Source organism: Aulonocara sp. 'chitande type north' Nkhata Bay, linkage group LG11, assembly GCF_057382095.1.
Source record: "Aulonocara sp. 'chitande type north' Nkhata Bay isolate Kocher_YH1m ecotype deep benthic linkage group LG11, A_spYH_male_GT1.1, whole genome shotgun sequence".
NCBI classification, from domain to species: Eukaryota; Metazoa; Chordata; class Actinopteri; order Cichliformes; family Cichlidae; genus Aulonocara; species Aulonocara sp. 'chitande type north' Nkhata Bay.
The window spans coordinates 26,426,132-26,445,897 of NC_141354.1; the positions used below are offsets into that span (position 1 = coordinate 26,426,132).

The 19,766-nt window shown below is 40.1% G+C and overlaps 3 protein-coding genes across 4 annotated transcripts; 1 reads left to right on the forward strand and 2 right to left on the reverse strand.

Annotated features, from left to right (window-relative positions):
* Nucleotides 1–2,491: 2,491 nt before the first annotated feature.
* Nucleotides 2,492–9,599, reverse strand: foxj2 (forkhead box J2). The gene is made up of 10 exons (XM_086311521.1): nt 9,285–9,599; nt 8,606–8,971; nt 8,419–8,493; nt 8,227–8,319; nt 7,497–7,655; nt 6,907–7,408; nt 6,656–6,817; nt 6,462–6,563; nt 4,971–5,306; nt 2,492–4,653 (listed from the first exon to the last, which is right to left on the reverse strand). The coding sequence occupies exons 2-10, from the start codon at nt 8,927–8,929 to the stop codon at nt 4,541–4,543; spliced, it is 1,866 nt and encodes a 621-aa protein (XP_086167647.1). The 5' UTR covers nt 8,930–8,971; nt 9,285–9,599; the 3' UTR covers nt 2,492–4,540.
* Nucleotides 9,600–9,747: 148 nt separating this feature from the next.
* Nucleotides 9,748–13,049, reverse strand: isoc2 (isochorismatase domain containing 2). 2 transcript variants are annotated; one of them, XM_086311524.1, is made up of 7 exons: nt 12,670–13,049; nt 12,374–12,434; nt 11,893–12,017; nt 11,591–11,803; nt 10,953–11,023; nt 10,714–10,831; nt 9,748–9,903 (listed from the first exon to the last, which is right to left on the reverse strand). In XM_086311524.1, coding segments are annotated over exons 2-7 (594 nt in total). In that variant the 5' UTR covers nt 12,375–12,434; nt 12,670–13,049; the 3' UTR covers nt 9,748–9,837. The 2 variants fall into 2 exon arrangements, with proteins under 2 accessions (XP_086167650.1, XP_086167649.1); XM_086311523.1 differs by having other exon boundaries at nt 12,374–12,449.
* On the forward strand, nt 12,809–19,156 carry atg12 (ATG12 autophagy related 12 homolog (S. cerevisiae)). Its single transcript, XM_086311525.1, has 4 exons — nt 12,809–12,966; nt 16,755–16,891; nt 16,998–17,060; nt 18,942–19,156. The coding sequence occupies exons 1-4, from the start codon at nt 12,873–12,875 to the stop codon at nt 18,999–19,001; spliced, it is 354 nt and encodes a 117-aa protein (XP_086167651.1). The 5' UTR covers nt 12,809–12,872; the 3' UTR covers nt 19,002–19,156.
* Nucleotides 19,157–19,766: the final 610 nt, after the last annotated feature.

Here is a 19,766-nt window from a genome sequence, read left to right on the forward strand (position 1 = left end):
TTTTGCTTTTTCGTTCTTCCAATGTGACTAAAATCTTGTTTCATTATTTGAGTAGGAAGATGGGAAATGAGTGCATTAATGCATGTAAGGTGAACTAGCAAACACCGTCGTAGTTACATGCGGCTGTCTTCTTGTTTGATGGCAGATACTCCCTTCACCCTGGCCAAAAAGGCTAAAATGACCAAAGAAAAAGTGGAAAACAGTTAAACATGAGAGGTTTTTGGACAAAGTTTGTTTTTTCCATTGTTTAAGCACTGCTTCCAGCCAAGAGTGATGCCATAAATCCCCTATAGCTGCAGAAAAGGCTAACATTGTTATCTTTTTACAAAAAAACAGCTGAACATGAGAGGTTTTTGGACAAAGTGTGTGTTCTCCATTCTTTAAGCACTGGTTTAAGCACCGGCGTTTCAAAAGTACCGGTTTGGTACTGGTATCGGATAAAACCTAAACCATACCCATCCCTATTCTTGGATGGATCAGCTGAAGTCATGTATCTCTGTGTCAGGTCTTTGCTGGATTTTCGCCTGTTTTTTAAGGATATGACTTTTCAGATACCATCCATCATCCACCATTTTTTAGGCTTGCTACTTCTTTCTTTTGTCCAGTTTCCTCAGATTTCTTTAAGAACACACCATGCCAAGTAGTAAAATAGCTCTGTGACTAGGGATGGGTACCGGTATTCGGTGCCATGATGGCACCAGTTCTGACATAAACGGTACTAGTAGTAACCAGACCGAAAAGCAGCGCACATTTCGGTGCTTTTTTCCCCCCTGAGATGTCAAGGATAGTAGGCGGGCCCAGGTACGTACGTTATTTTAGAGCAGAGATACAGATTAAAAATGCCCAAGGCGAAGCGGTCAAAAGTCTGGCTGTACTTCACAGCAAAAGATGCAAACTCAGCAGCCTGCAACAAGTGCTTTAAGCTGATACTGTGATACTGTGCAAAGGAGGTAACACCTCAAATCTGATGAGACACCTGGCGACGCATAGCGTTTTTTTTAAAAGCCGAGAAATGTGCCGTATTTGATAGCTTGCTGCGAGACCTCACACCGAGCACATCTACTGCGGGTGTGGTCCCTGTTATCGGACCCGGAGTTAGCAACATCCCCCAAAAACCCGAAGAGGAGAGTCCTGGCCCCTAGCCCTGCCAGTGTAGCAGAAATGATGACGGATGATGATGGCAGCAGCAGCCGTTCTTCTCTGCGTGAGTAGCTTAATGTTGTTCGTGTGTAATTTACGCTGAGTAGGTTAACCACGTTATTACATTAATGCATGTAAGGTGAACTAGCAAACATCATCATAGCTACATGCGGCTGTCCTCTTTTTTGATGGCAGATACCAGAGGTGGGACCAAGTCATTGTTTTGCAAGTCTCAAGTAAGTCTCAAGTCTTTATCCTCAAGTCTCAAGTCAAGTCTCAAGTAATGTCAGGCAAGTCAGAGTCGAGTCTCAAGTCACTGGTGTAAAAGTCCGAGTCAAGTCACAAGTCTGAAACTTTGAATTTCAAGTCATTTCGAGTCTTTAAAAAACCCCGAAAAAAAGCATGTTGCAGTTATGCTAAATGTAAATATTAGACCATGTAATTTTTAAATCTGTGTTTTTCTCAACACATGACAAAATAGTGAACGTAGAAAATATACACAAATTGTGAAATTGTACCTCTTTAAAATGCAGCTCAATTAAACCTAGCTCCAAGAATAATTTTCACCGACAGTTCTGAGATAAGCTGCATGTTATTCTTGGATGCGGTTGTAGGACCGGGTGTTGTGCCAAAAAGTGATTGTCTGCCAAAAAGTGATTTCCAGTGTTTCTGTGTATTTTTTATGTGTAATATCTTTACGTATGTTCGTAAATAGACTTCGGTGAACAGGGGATACAAAGAGGTTACATAAAGAATTAAAAAATTATCTGTTTTTTAAGTATCTTTACAACTTGTACTTACATTATAACCATATCTGGTCCTTTATCCCCACTTAACATATTTTTACAGAACTATTGTAATATTTGCTGCCATTTCTGCTGTGCTCTTGGCCAACTTACTCTTACAAAATACATTTTTAATGTTAATGAGATTTTTTTTACTGCATAAATAAAGGTTATATAAAAGTCGCTGCCAAAAACTGATTGCGGCTTGTATCTTGCTACACGAATGTTGTTTGTGGCTCAAGATGACTTTATGTCATCCATAAGGGATGCATTTGACATATGTTTAACATATTATAGCCCAACAAGTTACTTATAGCACTTTAAATATGAGCAATCGCTTTTTGGCAAATACCGGAAATCAGTTTTTGGCAGACAATCACTTTTTGGCACAACACCCGGCTTTAAAATCGCATGACAAAAATATCATACACATTAAAAAAAACTGCATCACCAACGTAGCCTGGACAACATTTGCAAGTTAGATGAAGTCAGCTATCTCATCTTAGCATATTTATATGCATATTTATAATTATACGCTTCTTGGTGTGAGTGCATACACTCATGAAGTTTAGTAACTTCCGGTCACTGCAACAAGCCCAGGTACAGTTTACCGACGGATGGGTGCAGGACCTTGAAATGCACCGTGTAGAACGAAAGACCATCGTACGTATCATAAGTTTACCAGTCTCACAAATCGTCGTCATAAATACACATTCGTTAACCGTTTATTAATAGGACCTTTGAGCTCAATGGTAATTAATTAGTAGTGGAAATAATTTTTGGTAGCATCACAGAAATGTAGCAGTGACAATAATATTGTATGCTGTAATCCTACTGTGCAATTAGTGATACAAAACAACTGTTTTATCCTGTGAATAAAAGTATATGTTTTTGTCAATGTACCATAATAACAGAAGCGAAACGCAATATTGTGTCAGGACAATTCACTATTTATGCACAATAAATAAAGGAGCATAGCGCGACCATTTCTGTTCAGCGCCAGACTTGCTTGTAACCTATATCACCAATTATGTTAAAAAAATGAGGTATTAACTACAACAGCAGACTGACCTTTGTGTAAATGCTTGGAGCAGACTAACATGTGAGCTGGAGTGTTCTGGGACGTTATATTTTGTCTTTGAATGGCTGCAATCCAGTCGCCTCTTTGTTACTTCGGAAACATGGCTCGAACAATTTCTCTTCAAGGACATAATCCGATAACAACCGATCTCTTTACCCGTCGGCTTCCCGTGGCTGTCATGCGACCGGCTATTGCAGTTAATGATACAACAGCTTCTTGACATTTTTTTGTTTCTTTTTATCGCTGTGTGACTGATTTTAATTGAAAGCCTGCGTGCGCTAGTACCGCTTGCCACGAGTTCCCAGAATCCTTTGCGGTTCTATCCGTGAATGACGTCACATTTTCAATCTCTATATAATATGCATGTTAAATTTTATATTTGGGGTAAAATATCAAGTCTTTTCAAGTAAACCGGTTCAAGTCCAATTCAAGTCCCAAGTCATTGGTGTAAAAGTCCAAGTCAAGTCACAAGTCTTAGAACATGTTTTCAAGTCAAGTCTAAAGTCATAAAATTAATGACTCGAGTCTGACTCGAGTCCAAGTCATGTGACTCGAGTCCACACCTCTGGCAGATACTCCCTTCACCCTGGCCAAAAAGGCTAAAATAACCAAAGAAAAAGTGGAAAACAGCTAAACATGAGAGGTTTTGGACAAAGTTTGTGTTTTTTCCATTGTTTAAGCACTGCTTCCAACCAAGAGTGATAGCATATAGGCCCCATAGCTGTAGAAAAGGCTAACATTGATATCTTTTTACAAAAAAACAGCTGAACATGAGAGGTTTTCGGACCAATTTTGTGTTCTCCATTCTTTAAGCACCGGTTTGAGCACCGTTTAAGCACCGGCACTGTTTCAAAAGTACCGGTTTGGCACTGGTATCGGATAAAACCTAAACGATACCCATCCCTATCTGTGACAGGCAGCAAGTAACAAAGAGCCTAAAGATGCAACTTAAATTGAGTTCTTTATAAGTTATGTGTAGGCAACACTGGTTCATCCCTTGAGTTTGGTGTCTTTTTAATGATTTAAAGGTCAGTGTTAAGTAGCTAAACCAAAAACAAAAAAAACATTCCTCTGAAAATGGTCAGGTACAAGGACTTGGCTGAAAACGAGTTATCAAAAACAAAAAAAAAGCAGCCAATGTCCAAAGAAAAGCTCTGAAAGACCTTCAGAAATCTTGGAGAACTACTGCTCAGGAGCACTTTTACAAAAGCCTGGCTCCTTGGAAGAAAAACATAAAAAGATGAGGTGAGGCTCAAGACCTTTACACAGTTCTGTGTTTTACAATCCAATAGACACCAGCCTCCCAACTACCTACATAGGATATGCTAAACAAACAGTATTACAGCATATGAATGAGTAATATTGAAAAAATAACTATTTGAACCTCGGGGGGCATTCAGTCATATGTGACAAACTCGATCCCATACTTGCTGTCAGAGAAGCTTTAAACATGTACAACAGAGTGAGACAGCTTCTGCAAAGAGTAGAGTATTTTCTCAAAAACATTTTGGGGTTTCCACACAGAGCGAGAGGGTCAAACAATCAGAGAGTCCCAGTCAAAGTCGTCCTGGATCTCCTCACTGTTGCTGTGCAGATTCTTTAGTGGGGGACGCTGTCGTGGCGTCATCGGCTGAGGATGAATCCCAGCTGAGAAGGAAAAAAAAAGAGGACACATGGACTGAGTATATAACAAGAAGGAAGTGAGAGAATGTCAAATCATATTTTTCTATCTAAACAACTTCTTTTAAACAGACAAAACCTGCTGTCCAGATTTATAACAATTTCTGTTCAATCTTAGGAGAAAAACTGTTTTTAATTCAGTGTTTCCATAAATAGCTCTCATAGCAGAAACATGTCACTTATCTGGAAGATTATTCTAAAACAGGCTTGGGGAAAATATGAACCCATCCTGTCTTATTTCATAAAAGTAAAGAAGAAAATATGTTTTTAAGTCCAGGTCTCACCGGCTGTGCTTGCAGGCTGTGTTAGCTGTGGTCTCTGAAGACCTGGTCCCTGCATGGGCAGAGCCCGCCGCGGTGGTTGTGCACCATTGGCAGGGGGAGCTATTGAAGAGTAGGGAAGGGGTGAGGGCTGAGTGAGGCTGGAGAGGGTAGGGGGTGGGTTGAAGTTAAAGGCTGGTAAGGGTTGAGGGGCACCAGGGGCTACAGGGGAGTTATTCCCAGGGGTGATCATGCCTTTCTGAGTGAAGAAGCGGTTCAGAGAGTCGCAGAGGGAAGTGAAGACCGCCGGGTCCAGAGCCCAGTCGCAGAGCTCTGCCTGTCTCATGCTCTGAACAAGGTCTGCAAATATAAAATGAAACAGCAGATCAGAGCACGAAGGTCCAGTCTGTGGCTTTTTAAGAACAATATGAAACATCACAGGCCTTTCTTTACAAAATACAGAAAAGCTTTCAATGGATTGGATTGATTGTTTAGTGTGCATGATGTGCTTGTCTAACTTCTAAAGAGTCAGGCCGCCCAAATGACAATAAAAACACTGGAGGAATATAGCTACGACAACTCTTGTTTCTTGGCTTAATAATAACTTGCACACAGTCTGCAGACAGCCATTTTTCACAGCAGCCATTTAACATGAAACAGCCTTTCAGTCAGGTTGAAGTCTGACTGAACCTTGGTTCTTCATTCATAAGCTGAGTTGTCATGTTCTTTTTAGAGGGAAGACTCTTTCTCCTGGCAGCTCTTCTAAACAAGCCATACTTGTTCAGTGTTTTTCAGATTTTACAGCCGTGAACTTTAACATTTAACATCCTGAGGCCAGTAGAGCCTGAGATGTAGTTCTCAGAGTTCTTGAGTCTTGCACCGGGGGGGGGGGATTTGCTGGGACATCCACTTCTTGGAAGTTTGTGAGATTGACTGAATGTTTGATTAGGATCAGTTAATCAAGTGTATTTGATTAAAAGTGTAGGGATGATATTTATCCTATGGAAGTTGTAAATGTGTGCATGGTTTTTCAGAGGACTCTTTGCAATCTTTTGTTTTCCTGCCAATGTACGTAGCACTGAAACATGTCTGTGTTTAACCACTATTTCATGTAAATGGTCGCAGTGAAAGAGGACTGTAATCTAGGACAATAATTACTTTTACTAATCAGCTGATCATTTCTGAAAAATTGCCTAATCTCCTTTTTACAGGCCTGCTGTGAAATCTTCTAACTGCTCGCTTTATGTAGCCATCACTCCAAAATACAAAACTAAATACTTCAGTGTTACATGTGACAAAGATAAAGGTGAAACCAGAAAAGACTAAATAAATAATAATAATAATAATAATGATTAAATTAAATGATGAATTAATGATCAAAATGACTGAATTCCAATCACTCTATTAACTGGCTGATTAAACATTTTTACCCATGTCCTCACGACTCTAAACTCCACAGATCTATGAACCCTGATGATTGATTAATGTGCCCATTTAAACAAGAACAAAACAGACCTGGGTGACCAGTGAGGTCTATGTTTGCCCAGTCTAAGTTGCTGGCAATGCGGAAACTCTCCTTCAGAGAATCTGGGTTACTGAACCAGTCAGCTGGCACCGCTACAAGTGGAAGGCAAGAAGGCAACTTTAGAAGCATTGAACTTTTATACAGTTTATGCATTTCTGGTTTGAGAAAGTCGCATGAGACTTACTTAATTGTGAAATGCGCTCAGTGTCGGCAGGATGTGCAGCTGGTGCAGCCAATGCAGGTGGTGCAATTTGTGCGGTTGCAGGATGGGGGGACATGGGTAGCAGAGTTGGAGTGTGAAGTGGGGTAATGTCATTATTTGGGATCACCAGGGGAACTATATCCGCTGGAAAGAAAAGAGGCAATTCCTTCAATCCATCTATGCAGAATCTAAACTGTACAGAGTCAAAACACAGATACACACATGCCACTTACACTGCGAGCCTCCCCTCTCGCGCACTGTCCTGAACAGAGACTTGAAAGACGCATACAGATCAGGTAAGTTGAGCTCGTCAAAGGTGAAACGCAGCAAGGGATCAGTAGGGGGGTTTACTGAAACGACGGGAGGGGCGACGGCTGATGATGGGACAGTCAGTTCGGATGAGTGATTGGGTCCCGAGACGATGCAAATGGGAACAGCTGTCGGATCAGGCGCGCAGGAGAAAGCGGGAACAGACACAGGGTCTGAAGTCACAGGAAAAGACAGCGCAGCGTCAGAGAAGTAGGGAGCAGCTGGAGACGCTGTAGACATGTTGGCAGGAGCCAGAGGTGTAGCAGAAGCAGGGGGGATGGAGAAAGTGGGGCCAGGTGGGTGAGAAGGTGGGAAAGAAGTGATGGATGACATAGGGGCTGCAGGTGGGAGCACCGCTGATGGCGAGACGGATGGATGAGGGACAGGGAGACTGGAGACAGAGGTGGGCATGTAGGGAGATGGTTGCTGTAAAGATAAGAATAAGGTGTTATGAAGAGCAAGGTGTTGTTTAATTAAAGTAAACCTTATAAAAGGAGTGAGAAAGTGACTGTACTTTGCATGGGGGAGGAGAGAGGGAGGCAGACTGTGGTGACTGCTGCTGGATGCCTCCAAGTGACTCTGAGTTAAAGAGCTGTTGGTCTGTGTGTGAAGCTGATTGAGGCTGACGAGGAGAGAGCCCCGTCTCTGCTTTTAGTTCCTGCAGTTGAGGAACCTGTAACAGCACAGCATAAATACTTTCAACAGCAACAAAAAAAAAGTTGTCAATATCCTGCAGGCTAATATATATATTAAATGTTAAATAAGACCGAGCACCTCCACTACAGCCAGAAATTACCTCCTTTCAAAAAAAAAAAACCAACTCCCTTTTGGCTCTCAGCTTTTATCAAAAAAGAAAGTTTGCTCAGTCTAATCTTAAAACTAGAGATGCTGTTTGTCTCCTAAATCCAAACTGGGAGTTGGCTCCACTGGGGAGGGGCCCGGAAGCTGAACTTTTAAAGACCCGGGGAAGCACATTGGTACACTTCTTTTCATAGGACGTAGCCATACCAAAACTGATATCTTAGTCCATCTTAATGTTCTCACACATTGCAAATAATGGCATAATTAGAAAAATGTGGCGGTTTTAATAATCTGCCACATGCTTGAGGTTTGGTTAAGAGTTTTAAGCGTTAATGGGCTATAATTTACATCTGTGTTTGCACTTTATGTGGTCTCATTATGTATTTGACAGGTGGAGAATAAAGGTTTGTCACAAAAAAACACCCCGAAAACCAAAAACATACATCCTCTCTCTCCTCGTCCTCTTCAGGATAGGAACGTTTAGGTGCCCTCACTTGATGTCCGTCTGAAGGTCCATCCATTGTCCAATAGGAACCCTGGAAAGACACCACAGGTTTGTGAACTCATGCTCTTTTTTTTAAACAGTCATCAATCTCAAATGATGAAAACTCCAACAGTAGGTAGAAGTAACTCACCTTGCCAGGGTCGTTCTGCGGTCGAGGAACTTTCCTGAAGCATTTATTAAGGGACAGATTGTGTCGAATGGAATTCTGTTGGGAATGACATGTGTCAGGAATGTCCAGTAAAGCAGATGTTACACTGACTACACTTTAGTGACATATTATTACTGCTCGCCCACACTGATAATATGTTGTAGCTTACTTTCCATCCGCGGCCCGCCCGGCTGTAGTAGGGGAAAGTGTCACTGATCCAGGTGTAAATGTCATTTAAACTCAGTTTCCTCTCAGGTGCAGCGGCTATTGCCATGGCGATTAGAGTAGCATAGCTGTGAGGGGGTTTCCCTTTACAGTTAGAAGGGGAGGGGTCCGGCACTGAGGGTAGAAAGTCTCCTTTCTCCCTCCCTCTGTCTTTTTTCTTCTCCTTCTCCCCTCCTCCTCTTCTCTCTTTCCCAGAGCGCAGGCTGCTGATTCCCAGCTGGGGCAACCAGTCAATACTGGTAAGACTGGAGTCCAAGTCAGAGGACATTTTTCAGTTTTAGTTTGTTTTGTTTTTTTCTCAGTCCAGGCTCTGAAGGATCAGAAGAGAAAGTACTGGATCAACAAGTCTTTTTACATTTTGCTTACTCTGAATATAGTAGGCAGTCAAAACACTGAGCACTCCCACAGAGGATTTCCCTCTGCCTGTAACTGTGTCAGCAGTCCTGTTCCTGTACTTCCCAACTAGCGTCTATTACACACCAGTAAGTTCAGACAGAAGACACTTTGTGCTGCTCAGGAAACTTTCCACTCACCAGCAAAGCCATAGCATGACTATAGGTACATATGTTTGCCAATTCCAACTACTTGTGTTGTTTTCTGAGAAGGAAGAATGACTTACTTACCTCTGTATGGTCACTCGAGGCCCAAGGCCTTCAGAAGTGTTAATGGCTTATGTTGTCATCAGCTGTGCACAGCTGCTAACAAACTGCTGTACGTCCTCTCCTTCAGGTCTCTGTCCTCAGCATGTCGGTCCCCGCAGGGCTGCAGTCATACCTTCGGCTAGTGAAAGTTTGTGTAACTTTGGAGAAATATACACACAAAAAACTTATCCGACAGCTTCCTTTTTCGCTCTCCCTCCCTCTCTTTGCTTCCCCTCCCTTTCTGGTTTACCAGAATTACGTCACTCACTCCTCCTCCTGCGTGATATCACTCTATGCACCGCCTCTGGGAGCTGGTTCCACCTCTTTACTCTTTCACCAGCCTTTTCTCTGCCTGTCAGGTTCTGGTTACAGATAATGCACCTGAATTTTCCACTAAGACAAGTCCAAGCTGTTATGCAAGGTACAAGGGTCTGATTCATATACACAAACACACACAGAGCAGATTTAAAGTAGCAGCATCGCTTTATTGGTACAGCTCTTTACAGTGGGACACAATGGTAGGACATGGGTCTCTTTACAGAGCGCTGAAGAAAGCAAGGAGGCCGGTGTCAGGAGACGGATGCGCCAGAAGCTTCTGAATCTGTCAACACAGTTTACGACGTGGGTTAGTCATGTAATCGTATAAATTTTGGCATGTTCACACGCGCAAAAACAGGTGTCTGATTGCTGCACCCTTTACAACAAAAGGTCAGTGGGGATAAGTCGCAAATTATTACCACTCACAACAGCTTATTGTGTGTGTGTTTGTGTGTGTGAGAGAGTGGGGGAGAGCGTGCATGGGCCATTTCTGTTACACCTGGTTTTTGTTTGTGTTTTTGTCTGTTTTGTGTGACTTTAATGTTTAGCTCTGTTTGAATTTTCCCTTTTTTTTTTTTATTCAGCCCCTGAATGCCAAAACATTATCTTATGCATGTCTGAGCATAGACATCATCAAACATTTAAACTGACATGCTGTATCACTGCAAGAAAAGAATAAAGTAATTTTGAATTTGATGATAGCAAACTGTCTCCAAAAAGCTGGGATGAGGGAAAACAAAGGGTTGGAATTAAAACAGCTGGAGGAACATTTTGTAACTAATTAGGTTTACTGGCAACAGATTGAAGTGTATTTCTTTTTTCTCACCAAAGAAAAGGATTAAAAAAAACATTAAAGGAATTTGTGTTAATATTGTAGTTATTGTGTAATTACTTTAATAATGATGATATAAACACAGAAATGTGTATTTTGCTCATTTTTTTGTTTGGTTTTCTTTAGGGGGTTAAGCCTGTTCAGTGTCTGTTTTGTACATTGACCACCAACTGTTTATGGAATCTAATATGTGTTGACTGAATAAACTAAGCTAAACAATACTGAGTCAGGAGGGCGACAGGAAGCATCTGTAGCAGGTACCTCCTTGAAGTTGGGGTGTTTGGCATCTTGAACCAGCTGCAGCAGAACAGCCTCTGTGGTGGTGAGGTATGCTCCGCTCTGTTTCAGTCGTGACAGAGCAAACAAACGATCCGTTTGGCTGAGGAGGGAAGTGAAAACGTTATAGTAAAGTGCACATGTAACTTCCCCAAGGCACACTCATTCCGTGTGTGTGACATCTCTTACTGCAATGAAAAAATACTGTTCAAATACACCGATACCTTCTGGATGACACGGCGTCAGCTACAATATGAACCTCTATCCCCTTCTCGAGCAGATCAAAAGCTGTGCACTGAGCAAAAGACAAGGAGGAAAGTTTTCTATTTGTCAACTAAAACTGCAAACTCAGTCAAACACAGTTACAAAATTACATATTTATGTTACTTAATGACAGTGTAATAAATTAATAATCACCTAACATCATTACCTCCACCACTCTGTTTTTGTGATTAAAACTTAACACTTAGCCGACATTATAAAGATACAATATCTTGCATGCATCCAAGTGCACCTTAAATTATTATATTTATGTCATTTCTGCAGGTCACAGATAAACTGCTTGTTGCTTCTTTTGTGGAACAACTGATAAGACACATACTGATGTGACATGCATTGTTTGTGCATGTTAGAGAATCCAGTTGAAGACTAACGTCTCCATATAATTGTCTCCTGATAACTACAACTATGCTTCGCATATAAAATATACATTTGAAAAATATGAAAGAGTTGGTGCCTCATTGAATAATTGTATGCTCAGAATAACAGATACTGAATGTCACTCTATTCAAAATACCCAAGTCAATGGAAAGATTTTGTTTCGTTTTAACGGCGCAGATGCTGAATCCCATTTGTGTCTTACAGCGATACAGGCGTGAGCCTCTATTCCACACAGTATGGCTTGTTTGGGGTTCCCCAGGGCCTCCAGCTCCTTCTGCACCTCCTCTATCATCATGGTGAATGAAGTTTTAGCATGGGCCTTTAGGTCCTCAGCTCCCAGCTCTGGTACTGTGGGCCCAAGACCTTTAGGATATTGCTCTGTCAAAATGGGGGGGATGCCCAGGATACGACTGGCCTGTCAGAGAAGAGGAGAAACCTGGCAAATCTGATTCAGACTCTCCAAATTATTCATCCTCGACAACTGTGCTGATGAGGAGAACCAACCTGGAGCAGTCTGGCTGCATTGCTGACAATGTTGGTGAACTGGAAGATGTTGGGTCTGAACTTCTCCTGCATATCGCACAGGAAAAGCACTGCATCCTTGGTGGAGAGCCTGCCAATGTTTGCCACTACAAGAGCAAGGTCACAGAAGGCATTCAGGTAGATTTAATACCATCTTGTACTATCATCAGAGAGATTTGAAGTAAAATTTATAAAGGTGAAACTTTATAAGTTTTATAACTGTAGCACAGCTGCTTGTTGCAGTCTTTAACCATTATTTGGACAATCGTAGACTCTAGCTAACCTGTCAGCATGAGTCTAAAATGGTGCGTTTTCTTCCTTGTAGGACATTATTTCCTTCTTTGATATTGCACTGTTTTGATAACAAAGGCACCAGTGACAACTCAAAAACAGCTAGACTCAAAGGAATTTGCTAAGATCATGGCTCGTTTTAGCGAATTAAAGCATAAGAAATGTCACTTACTCTTGTTGCTTTAATAGTCCAGAGGTGAGGTAGAGAGTAGTGGGTAACAGGCTGAAGGGGACTGCAGAAACTTTAACTGTCAGGTTAAAGTATTATTTCCCATGTGACGTCGCATGTGTAAACCAAATAAAATATTTACATGTCTTACTTGTAATAGAAAAAAGAACGACCGAATTTAATATTGCAGACAAAATTGCGTATATGTAATCATATTAACTAATAATAAATAAGTATATTTGTTATTAAAGAGTTAATATATTAGCATCTATAGTCGGATGTAAAAAATAAAAACTAACCTAGCACGAAGCTAAGAAGACCACGGAGTTCAACTTCGGCTTCAGCCTTTCTTTGACAGGCGCTGCCTTCCTGGGAGCGATTATTGACCAATAGTATTGCGAGCTGTAGAGATTGACGCTTCTTTTGCGCCAATAGCCGCCGCTGCTGAGCAAATGTTGAGGTGGTTGGAAACCATAAAGTAACCCGGAGTGGTGAACCAAAGATGTCTGACACTGCAGAGTCCCCAACAGAGACGCAGAAAGAAGAAACACAGCCGCCGTCAGACGACTCGACGACAAATGACGAGAAGAAGAAAAGTAAGAGAGCGGAAAATAACTTCTCAGTTACGGGAAAACAATTGTGTTTCTGATGACTGTTGCTAATGCTAAAGAAAACACATCCGGATGTGTGACGTACAATATGATTGACAGTGAAAGTCGGCCACTAGGGTGGAAGCATGTTCTCTCTTCAGCCAATAAGCGCGTCGTTTTCTAGCAAGTGGTACTGCCGGTTTGGGGAACAGCTGAAGCTAATGCTAATAAACATTACATGTATTTTGTATTCTTATATGTTACATAGTTCACAGAAAGTCTCTGTTTTGCCATATTTGATCAAATATACTAACCAGTCGTCTCAATAGCAACATATTCTGCGTGCAAATGCAACAAGGATCTTAAGGAGCTACACTTGGCTCAAATCTCTTAAAATGTCACAAAATCCATGGAGCTGAAAATCTGGGATATGTTAAGAAGAGAACATAAACTAGAATATATAAAACTTGCATGGTGTGCCTACGACTGTGAGTTTAAACCTAATAAAATAGTTTATAGAGTCGAATCCTGGACTGCAAAAGGAATAACAACAGCTACTACTGATCTTCTGATCTACACAAAGGGGAAATTAAAAGGCTTTGAAAGATTGATATCACTTTATAACAGAGGTGGGACCAAGTCATTGTTTTGCAAGTCTCAAGTAAGTCTCAAGTCTTTATCCTCAAGTCTCAAGTCAAGTCTCAAGTAATGTCAGGCAAGTCAGAGTCGAGTCTCAAGTCACTGGTGTAAAAGTCCAAGTAAAGTCACAAGTCTGAAATTTTGAATTTCAAGTCATTTCGAGTCTTTAAAAAAAAACGAAAAAAAGCATGTTGCAGTTTTATGCTAAATGTAAATATTAGACCATGTAATTTTAAAATCTGTGTTTTTCTCAACACATGACAAAATAGTGAACTTAGAAAATATACACAAATTGTGAAATTGCACCTCTTTAAAATGCAGCTCAATTAAACCTAGCTCCAAGAATAATTTTCACCGACAGTTCTGAGATAAGCTGCATGTTATTCTTGGATGCGGTTGTAGGACTGGCTTTAAAATCACATGACAAAAATATCATACACATTAAAAAAAACTGAATCACCAACGTAGCCTGGACAACATTTGCAAGTTAGATGAAGTCAGCTATCTCATCTTAGCATATTTATATGCATATTTATAATTATACGCTTCTTGGTGTGAGTGCATACACTCATGAAGTTTAGTAACTTCCGGTCACTGCAACAAGCCCAGGTACAGTTTACCGACGGATGGGTGCAGGACCTTGAAATGCACCGTGTAGAACGAAAGACCATCATACGTATCATAAGTTTACCAGTCTCACAAATCGTCGTCATAAATACACATTCATTAACCGTTTATTAATAGGACCTTTGAGCTCAATGGTAATTAATTAGCAGTGGAAATAATTTTTGGTAGCATCACAGAAATGTAGCAGTGACAATAATATTGTATGCTGTAATCCTACTGTGCAATTAGTGATACAAAACAACTGTTTTATCCTGTGAATAAAAGTATATGTTTTTGTCAATGTACCATAATAACAGAAGCGAAACGCAATATTGTGTCAGGACAATTCACTATTTATGCACAATAAATAAAGGAGCATAGCGCGACCATTTCTGTTCAGCGCCAGACTTGCTTGTAACCTATATCACCAATTATGTTAAAAAAATGACGTATTAACTACAACAGCAGACTGACCTTCGTGTAAATGCTTGGAGCAGACTAACATGTGAGCTGGAGTGTTCTGGGACGTTATATTTTGTCTTTGAATGGCTGCAATCCAGTCGCCTCTTTGTTACTTCGGAAACATGGCTCGAACAATTTCTCTTCAACGACATAATCCGATAACAACCGATCTCTTTACCCGTCGGCTTCCCGTGGCTGTCATGCGACCGGCTATTGCAGTTAATAATACAACAGCTTCTTGACATTTTTGTGTTTCTTTTTATCGCTGTGTGACTGATTTTAATTGAAAGGCTGCGTGCGCTAGTACCGCTTGCCACGAGTTCCCAGAATCCTTTGCGGTTCTATCCGTGAATGACGTCACATTTTCAATCTCTATATAATATGCATGTTAAATTTTATATTTGGGGTAAAATATCAAGTCTTTTCAAGTAAACCGGTTCAAGTCCAATTCAAGTCCCAAGTCATTGGTGTAAAAGTCCAAGTCAAGTCACAAGTCTTACAACATTTTTTCAAGTCAAGTCTAAAGTCATAAAATTAATGACTTGAGTCTGACTCGAGTCCAAGTCATGTGACTCGAGTCCACACCTCTGCTTTATAATATGACCTCTAAAAACTTTTTCTGTTGGCTCCCGATGTGCGATTACTTTGAACATACCACTAAAAATAGAACATTCCATCTCAATTCATAATTTTTTTTTACATTTGCTGCTCAACTGTCTCCATTTGCCTAAAAATGTTAAGCTCCAAAGTTTTCATATATATACAAACCACTGCTGTTAAAATATTAGCTTCATAAATCAAATACTTTTAAAGATATATTTGTTTTAATAAATTGTCCATCAATCCACTCCCAGGATACTCACTTAGGCGATGTTTGAACATCGAAAAACTATAAAAGATAAGCCAGATGTTTTCACTGGCCTCTCTTGCCATAAAAGTCAGTCAATATCTGTAGTTTGGGACTGATCTAAAAAGATCTGAATATTTCCTTGTTCTACAAAAAACAATTCAAGCAGTTCAAAGTTCCATACTAAGAACATACTAATGAAAGTAATAATAATAGGTAATAAGAGACAAACAGCAACTATTTTTGAATGATATATAGCTAATGCAAAATAAAATGACTATAATACTTTTTAACATGAACTTCTTAGTCACAAAAGGGAAGAAAATGCTACTTTCCTTCAACCTTCCTGCTGGATTTACCAGAAATATGAGTAGACAGTCTAATGAACAAAATTAGGAGTTTGCAGATGTTATATCAATTATAACTACGGAAATAACGTTAAATATATGCATATTTTTCATTTTTGAGACCTACTGCACTGGAAACATTCAAGAGTAAAGAAAATAAGAAAAGTAAAGATAATAACTCACTTAACCTGCGTAGTTTTGCAGGACTAATTTGCACAAATACCACAACAGAAATTTAAATTAAAATGAGGTAAAGAGACAGCTTAGTCTGTATGTAGCCAGACATCTAATTTCAATTTTGCAATACCCTGCCTAAAATTTAATGAAACAAATGAATGAGGTCATAGTAACTTATAACTAGATTTTAGTAATTGAATTAGATCTGGGTGTTGAATGTTGTTTATATTACTATTAGAGGTTATGTTTAAGCTTAGGCACTGTTTGGGTTTTTTTTTTTTTGGGGGGGGGGGGTTCTGCCCTTCAGAAAAGCTGATGTGAAAGCACACGAAGACAAGAAGTTAAAGGCGGTTATTATGCACATTCCACATTAAACACATCACAAAAAATAACAACACCTAGAGCAATATGAAATTAAAATTTCCACAGGGGAGTGTTTGATATTTCACCAAAACACTATTGGGGGAAAATATTACAGTAACATTTTTGAACTCTGTGCAGCACTGGCTTAGTTGCATAGGTAGATGTTTACTTGGGATGAGGGTTTGCCTTTACAGTGTTTTTGTTTTTCCACCATGGTATAATGTAGTGTCTATGCATCAGTGACTGCACCTTCCCAGAAATTCCACTGTAAATTCAAGTTGAGATTTGCCTGTGCCAGTCGGCGTTGCAACAATGTTGAATAACTTTCAGTTTTGTTTTCTTCATTTTTATAGTCGATGTGCTGTTGAAGGCAGTGGGAGACACTCCTATAATGAAAACAAAGAAGTGGGCAGTGGACAGGGGGAGAACAGTACAGTCTCTTTCACAATTCATATCTCGCTTCCTCAAGCTTGATGCCAATGAACAACTAGTAAGCATGACATTTTTTTCTACCAGCTTGTTAATTTTTGAAGTCTTATAATGGACATGATTTAAAAACCAATTATGAAAACTAAATCTTTTTTTTCTTTTCTCAGTTCATCTATGTTAACCAGTCTTTTGCCCCCTCACCGGATCAAGAAGTAGGGGTCCTCTTTGATGTGAGTGTAGTTTTAAATGGGGCAGCACACACAGACATACAGTTTATCAACAACATTATGTTCCCTGTTGTTTTATTAATTTAATAGCGCACAGTCTGGAGTTACAGACCGAGTTGGTCTTCACTGAAATATTACATCAGTAGCACTAGTGTTAGGCAAGTATTTAACTGGGTCCAAACTTCTTTGGACACTTCTTTTTGCCTCTGTACATCAGCTCAATTAATTTTTAACTCAAACCATCAAAATGTGACTAAAGTGCAGACTTTCAGCTTTAACTCAAGAGTTTTTTTCTTTTTGTTTTTGTTGTTTTTTTAATACAGAATCCATTGTCAGAGGCGCAAAATTAATTGGACAAATGAACATCATTTTAAATATAAGTATTGTTTTTAGTAATTGAAAGAAAATCCTTTGTAGTCAGAGACTGCCTGAGCTCTAGAACCCAGAGACCTCACTAAATGCTGCGTTTCCTCTCTTAAGCGTTTTGACCTTTACTGCAGCCAGTTGCTGCTTCATTGTGGTTCTCTCCACAACCAATAACTGAAAATCTGCTCTATCAGGTTGACATGAGGCCACTGACATGGCTATTGAAGTATATCTAATTTCTTGGCCGTGAGAAACTCTTGAGTCGCTTTTGCAGTACGTTTTGGGTCATTATCCATTTGGACTGTGAAGTGCTGTCTGCACAGTTTTGAAGCATTTAGCTGACTCTGAGCAGAGAGTGTAACCCTGCACACTTCACAATTTGTCCTGCTCCTTCTACCAGCAGTGACATCATCAGTAAACACCAGTGCCCAGCTTCCACTGGCATTTCCTCCACCAGATAATGTCATATGCTTCGTGAGCTGTTCTTTCCTTCTCCATACTTTTCTCTTCCCATTGTTCTGATACAAATGAATCTAATCAGACCTTCTTGTTCTTGAGGGGTTTACATGTTATTGTAAAGCCTCTATATTTCTATTCATGAAACGGTCTCTTGCTTGTGGACCTGAACAATGCTACTGCTTTATCCACTTGAGTTGTTGTCTGTGTTTTTTCAGGCCATTTGGTGTTGCCTGACCAGATTCCTCCCTTTTTAAGAATGAGCCAGATTGTTAACTTAACCACTCCTAAATTTTTTTGCTGTCTCTCTGATGGCATTACTTTGTTTTTCCAGCCTAATGAAGGTTCCTTTACTTGCATGAAACTACTGTTTGGACATCTTATCGAGAGTTCCAGTTAAAGCTGCCAAATGCATGTTCAACACTTGGAAATAACTCCAGATCTTTTATCTACTTAATTTGTTGTTAAATAACAAGGGAACCTGCTTCACCTGGTGATTACTCTGGAAGTCTTTGTATAAAAATCATTGTGGTTCCTAGGCAGTTAATGAAAACTTCTGTTGAACCTCTTAAACTAATGCTGGACATCTGCACTTCAATCACATCTTGTTTTCTTGATTTAAAATCCACTGTGGTGGAGTATAGATGCAAAATTAACAGAGGGGAGAAAACGGTCAATGTCCAAAAACGTATGAAACTTCTAGACCTAACTGTTTCTGCAGGTTCAGCCTGTGTGACTGGACAGGTCCAGCCTGTGTGACTGGACAGGTCATGCAGAGCTTCTACCAGCAGAGGGTGCAATAAGAGACAAGCCTTCTGTGACATAATCTTAAATCCTTGAGCACTGGTAAATGTCTTAACAAGTAACAGTAAAAACGTCAAAGTCTAGATCAGTGGTTGGCTGATCACCTCTCTGCTCTCACTGCTAGATCAATATCTAGTTAAAAGGTCCTTTCTGATGTCACAACAGCAGTTAACACTGATTTTAGACTTTGTTGACAGCTCACTCCTGTGTTTGACAGTTTAACTTCAACGTTTGTATTCCCGTCTTTTTGTCTTTCAGTGTTTTGGAAGTGATGGCAAGCTGATTCTACATTATTGTAAATCTCAAGCCTGGGGTTAGCTGCTTTCTACAACTACATTTTCCCTCCTATCCCCATCCTTAACTTCAAAACACGACAACATAATGTTGTCTTTCCCCTTTGCTGTTTGCTGTCTTACAGGTTTTTTTGTAAATACACTGTAAATAAATTATTGTGTATATCATAAAAGTCTTGACACTGTTCTTGTTTTTTGTTCTGTTGCTAATCTGGGGAAATGTACATAAGGTACTATAATGTTAATAAAAATAATAAAATAGAGCTGTAATGCAGTGGAACTTAAACTGCTGCTTAAAGTTTAGGGAGGGTTAGTGAAGGCCACCGCTGAAAAGGGACAGACACGGGAAGAGAGGGGGCACTATAGTAACAGATGGACTTAGAGGGATTACATGATTCAGGGTGGGTTTGTGTCATAAATTACCAAGAAAGACAGTAAAGGGAGTAGAGTGGCTTGGAGACAGACATGCAGTCACTCCATTGGTTCGCATCTCCATCGGAGGAGGATTACACGGGGCTTGCAGCCAGAGAGGTAAGGGCCACTGATGCTCACACTGGAGAAGGAAAGCTGATGCACAGAGAAAAGATGAAGAGAGTAGCAACAGAGAGGGTATTCAAGATGGAGCAGCTGAACTAAAGTTATGAACGAGCTTTTTGATTAAGGGCTTATCAAGAAGGCAGAGAAAAACCACAATGTAAGTTCACTGCAAGGCAGTGAAATATGTTTTATGATGGACATGAAAGACTACAGAGGGCGAGAACAAAGTCTGGTAGGTATTTTACTTATTTAA

Coding starts and splice junctions, on each gene's coding strand:
- foxj2 (XM_086311521.1), bottom strand. CDS start 8,929: ATGTCCTCTGACTTGGACTCCAGTCTTACCAGTATTGACTGGTTGCCC. Junction 7,656..8,226: donor AGGACGAGGAGAGAGAGGAT/GTATGTTTTTGG, acceptor GTGCTGTTACAG/GTTCCTCAACTGCAGGAACT. Junction 4,654..4,970: donor ACAGCCTGCAAGCACAGCCG/GTGAGACCTGGA, acceptor TTTCCTTCTCAG/CTGGGATTCATCCTCAGCCG.
- isoc2 (XM_086311524.1), bottom strand. Junction 11,804..11,892: donor ATGCAGCCAGACTGCTCCAG/GTTGGTTCTCCT, acceptor CTTCTCTGACAG/GCCAGTCGTATCCTGGGCAT. Junction 9,904..10,713: donor AACACCCCAACTTCAAGGAG/GTACCTGCTACA, acceptor CTGTGTTGACAG/ATTCAGAAGCTTCTGGCGCA.
- atg12 (XM_086311525.1), top strand. CDS start 12,873: ATGTCTGACACTGCAGAGTCCCCAACAGAGACGCAGAAAGAAGAAACA. Junction 16,892..16,997: donor TTGATGCCAATGAACAACTA/GTAAGCATGACA, acceptor TTCTTTTCTCAG/TTCATCTATGTTAACCAGTC. Junction 17,061..18,941: donor AAGTAGGGGTCCTCTTTGAT/GTGAGTGTAGTT, acceptor TTTGTCTTTCAG/TGTTTTGGAAGTGATGGCAA.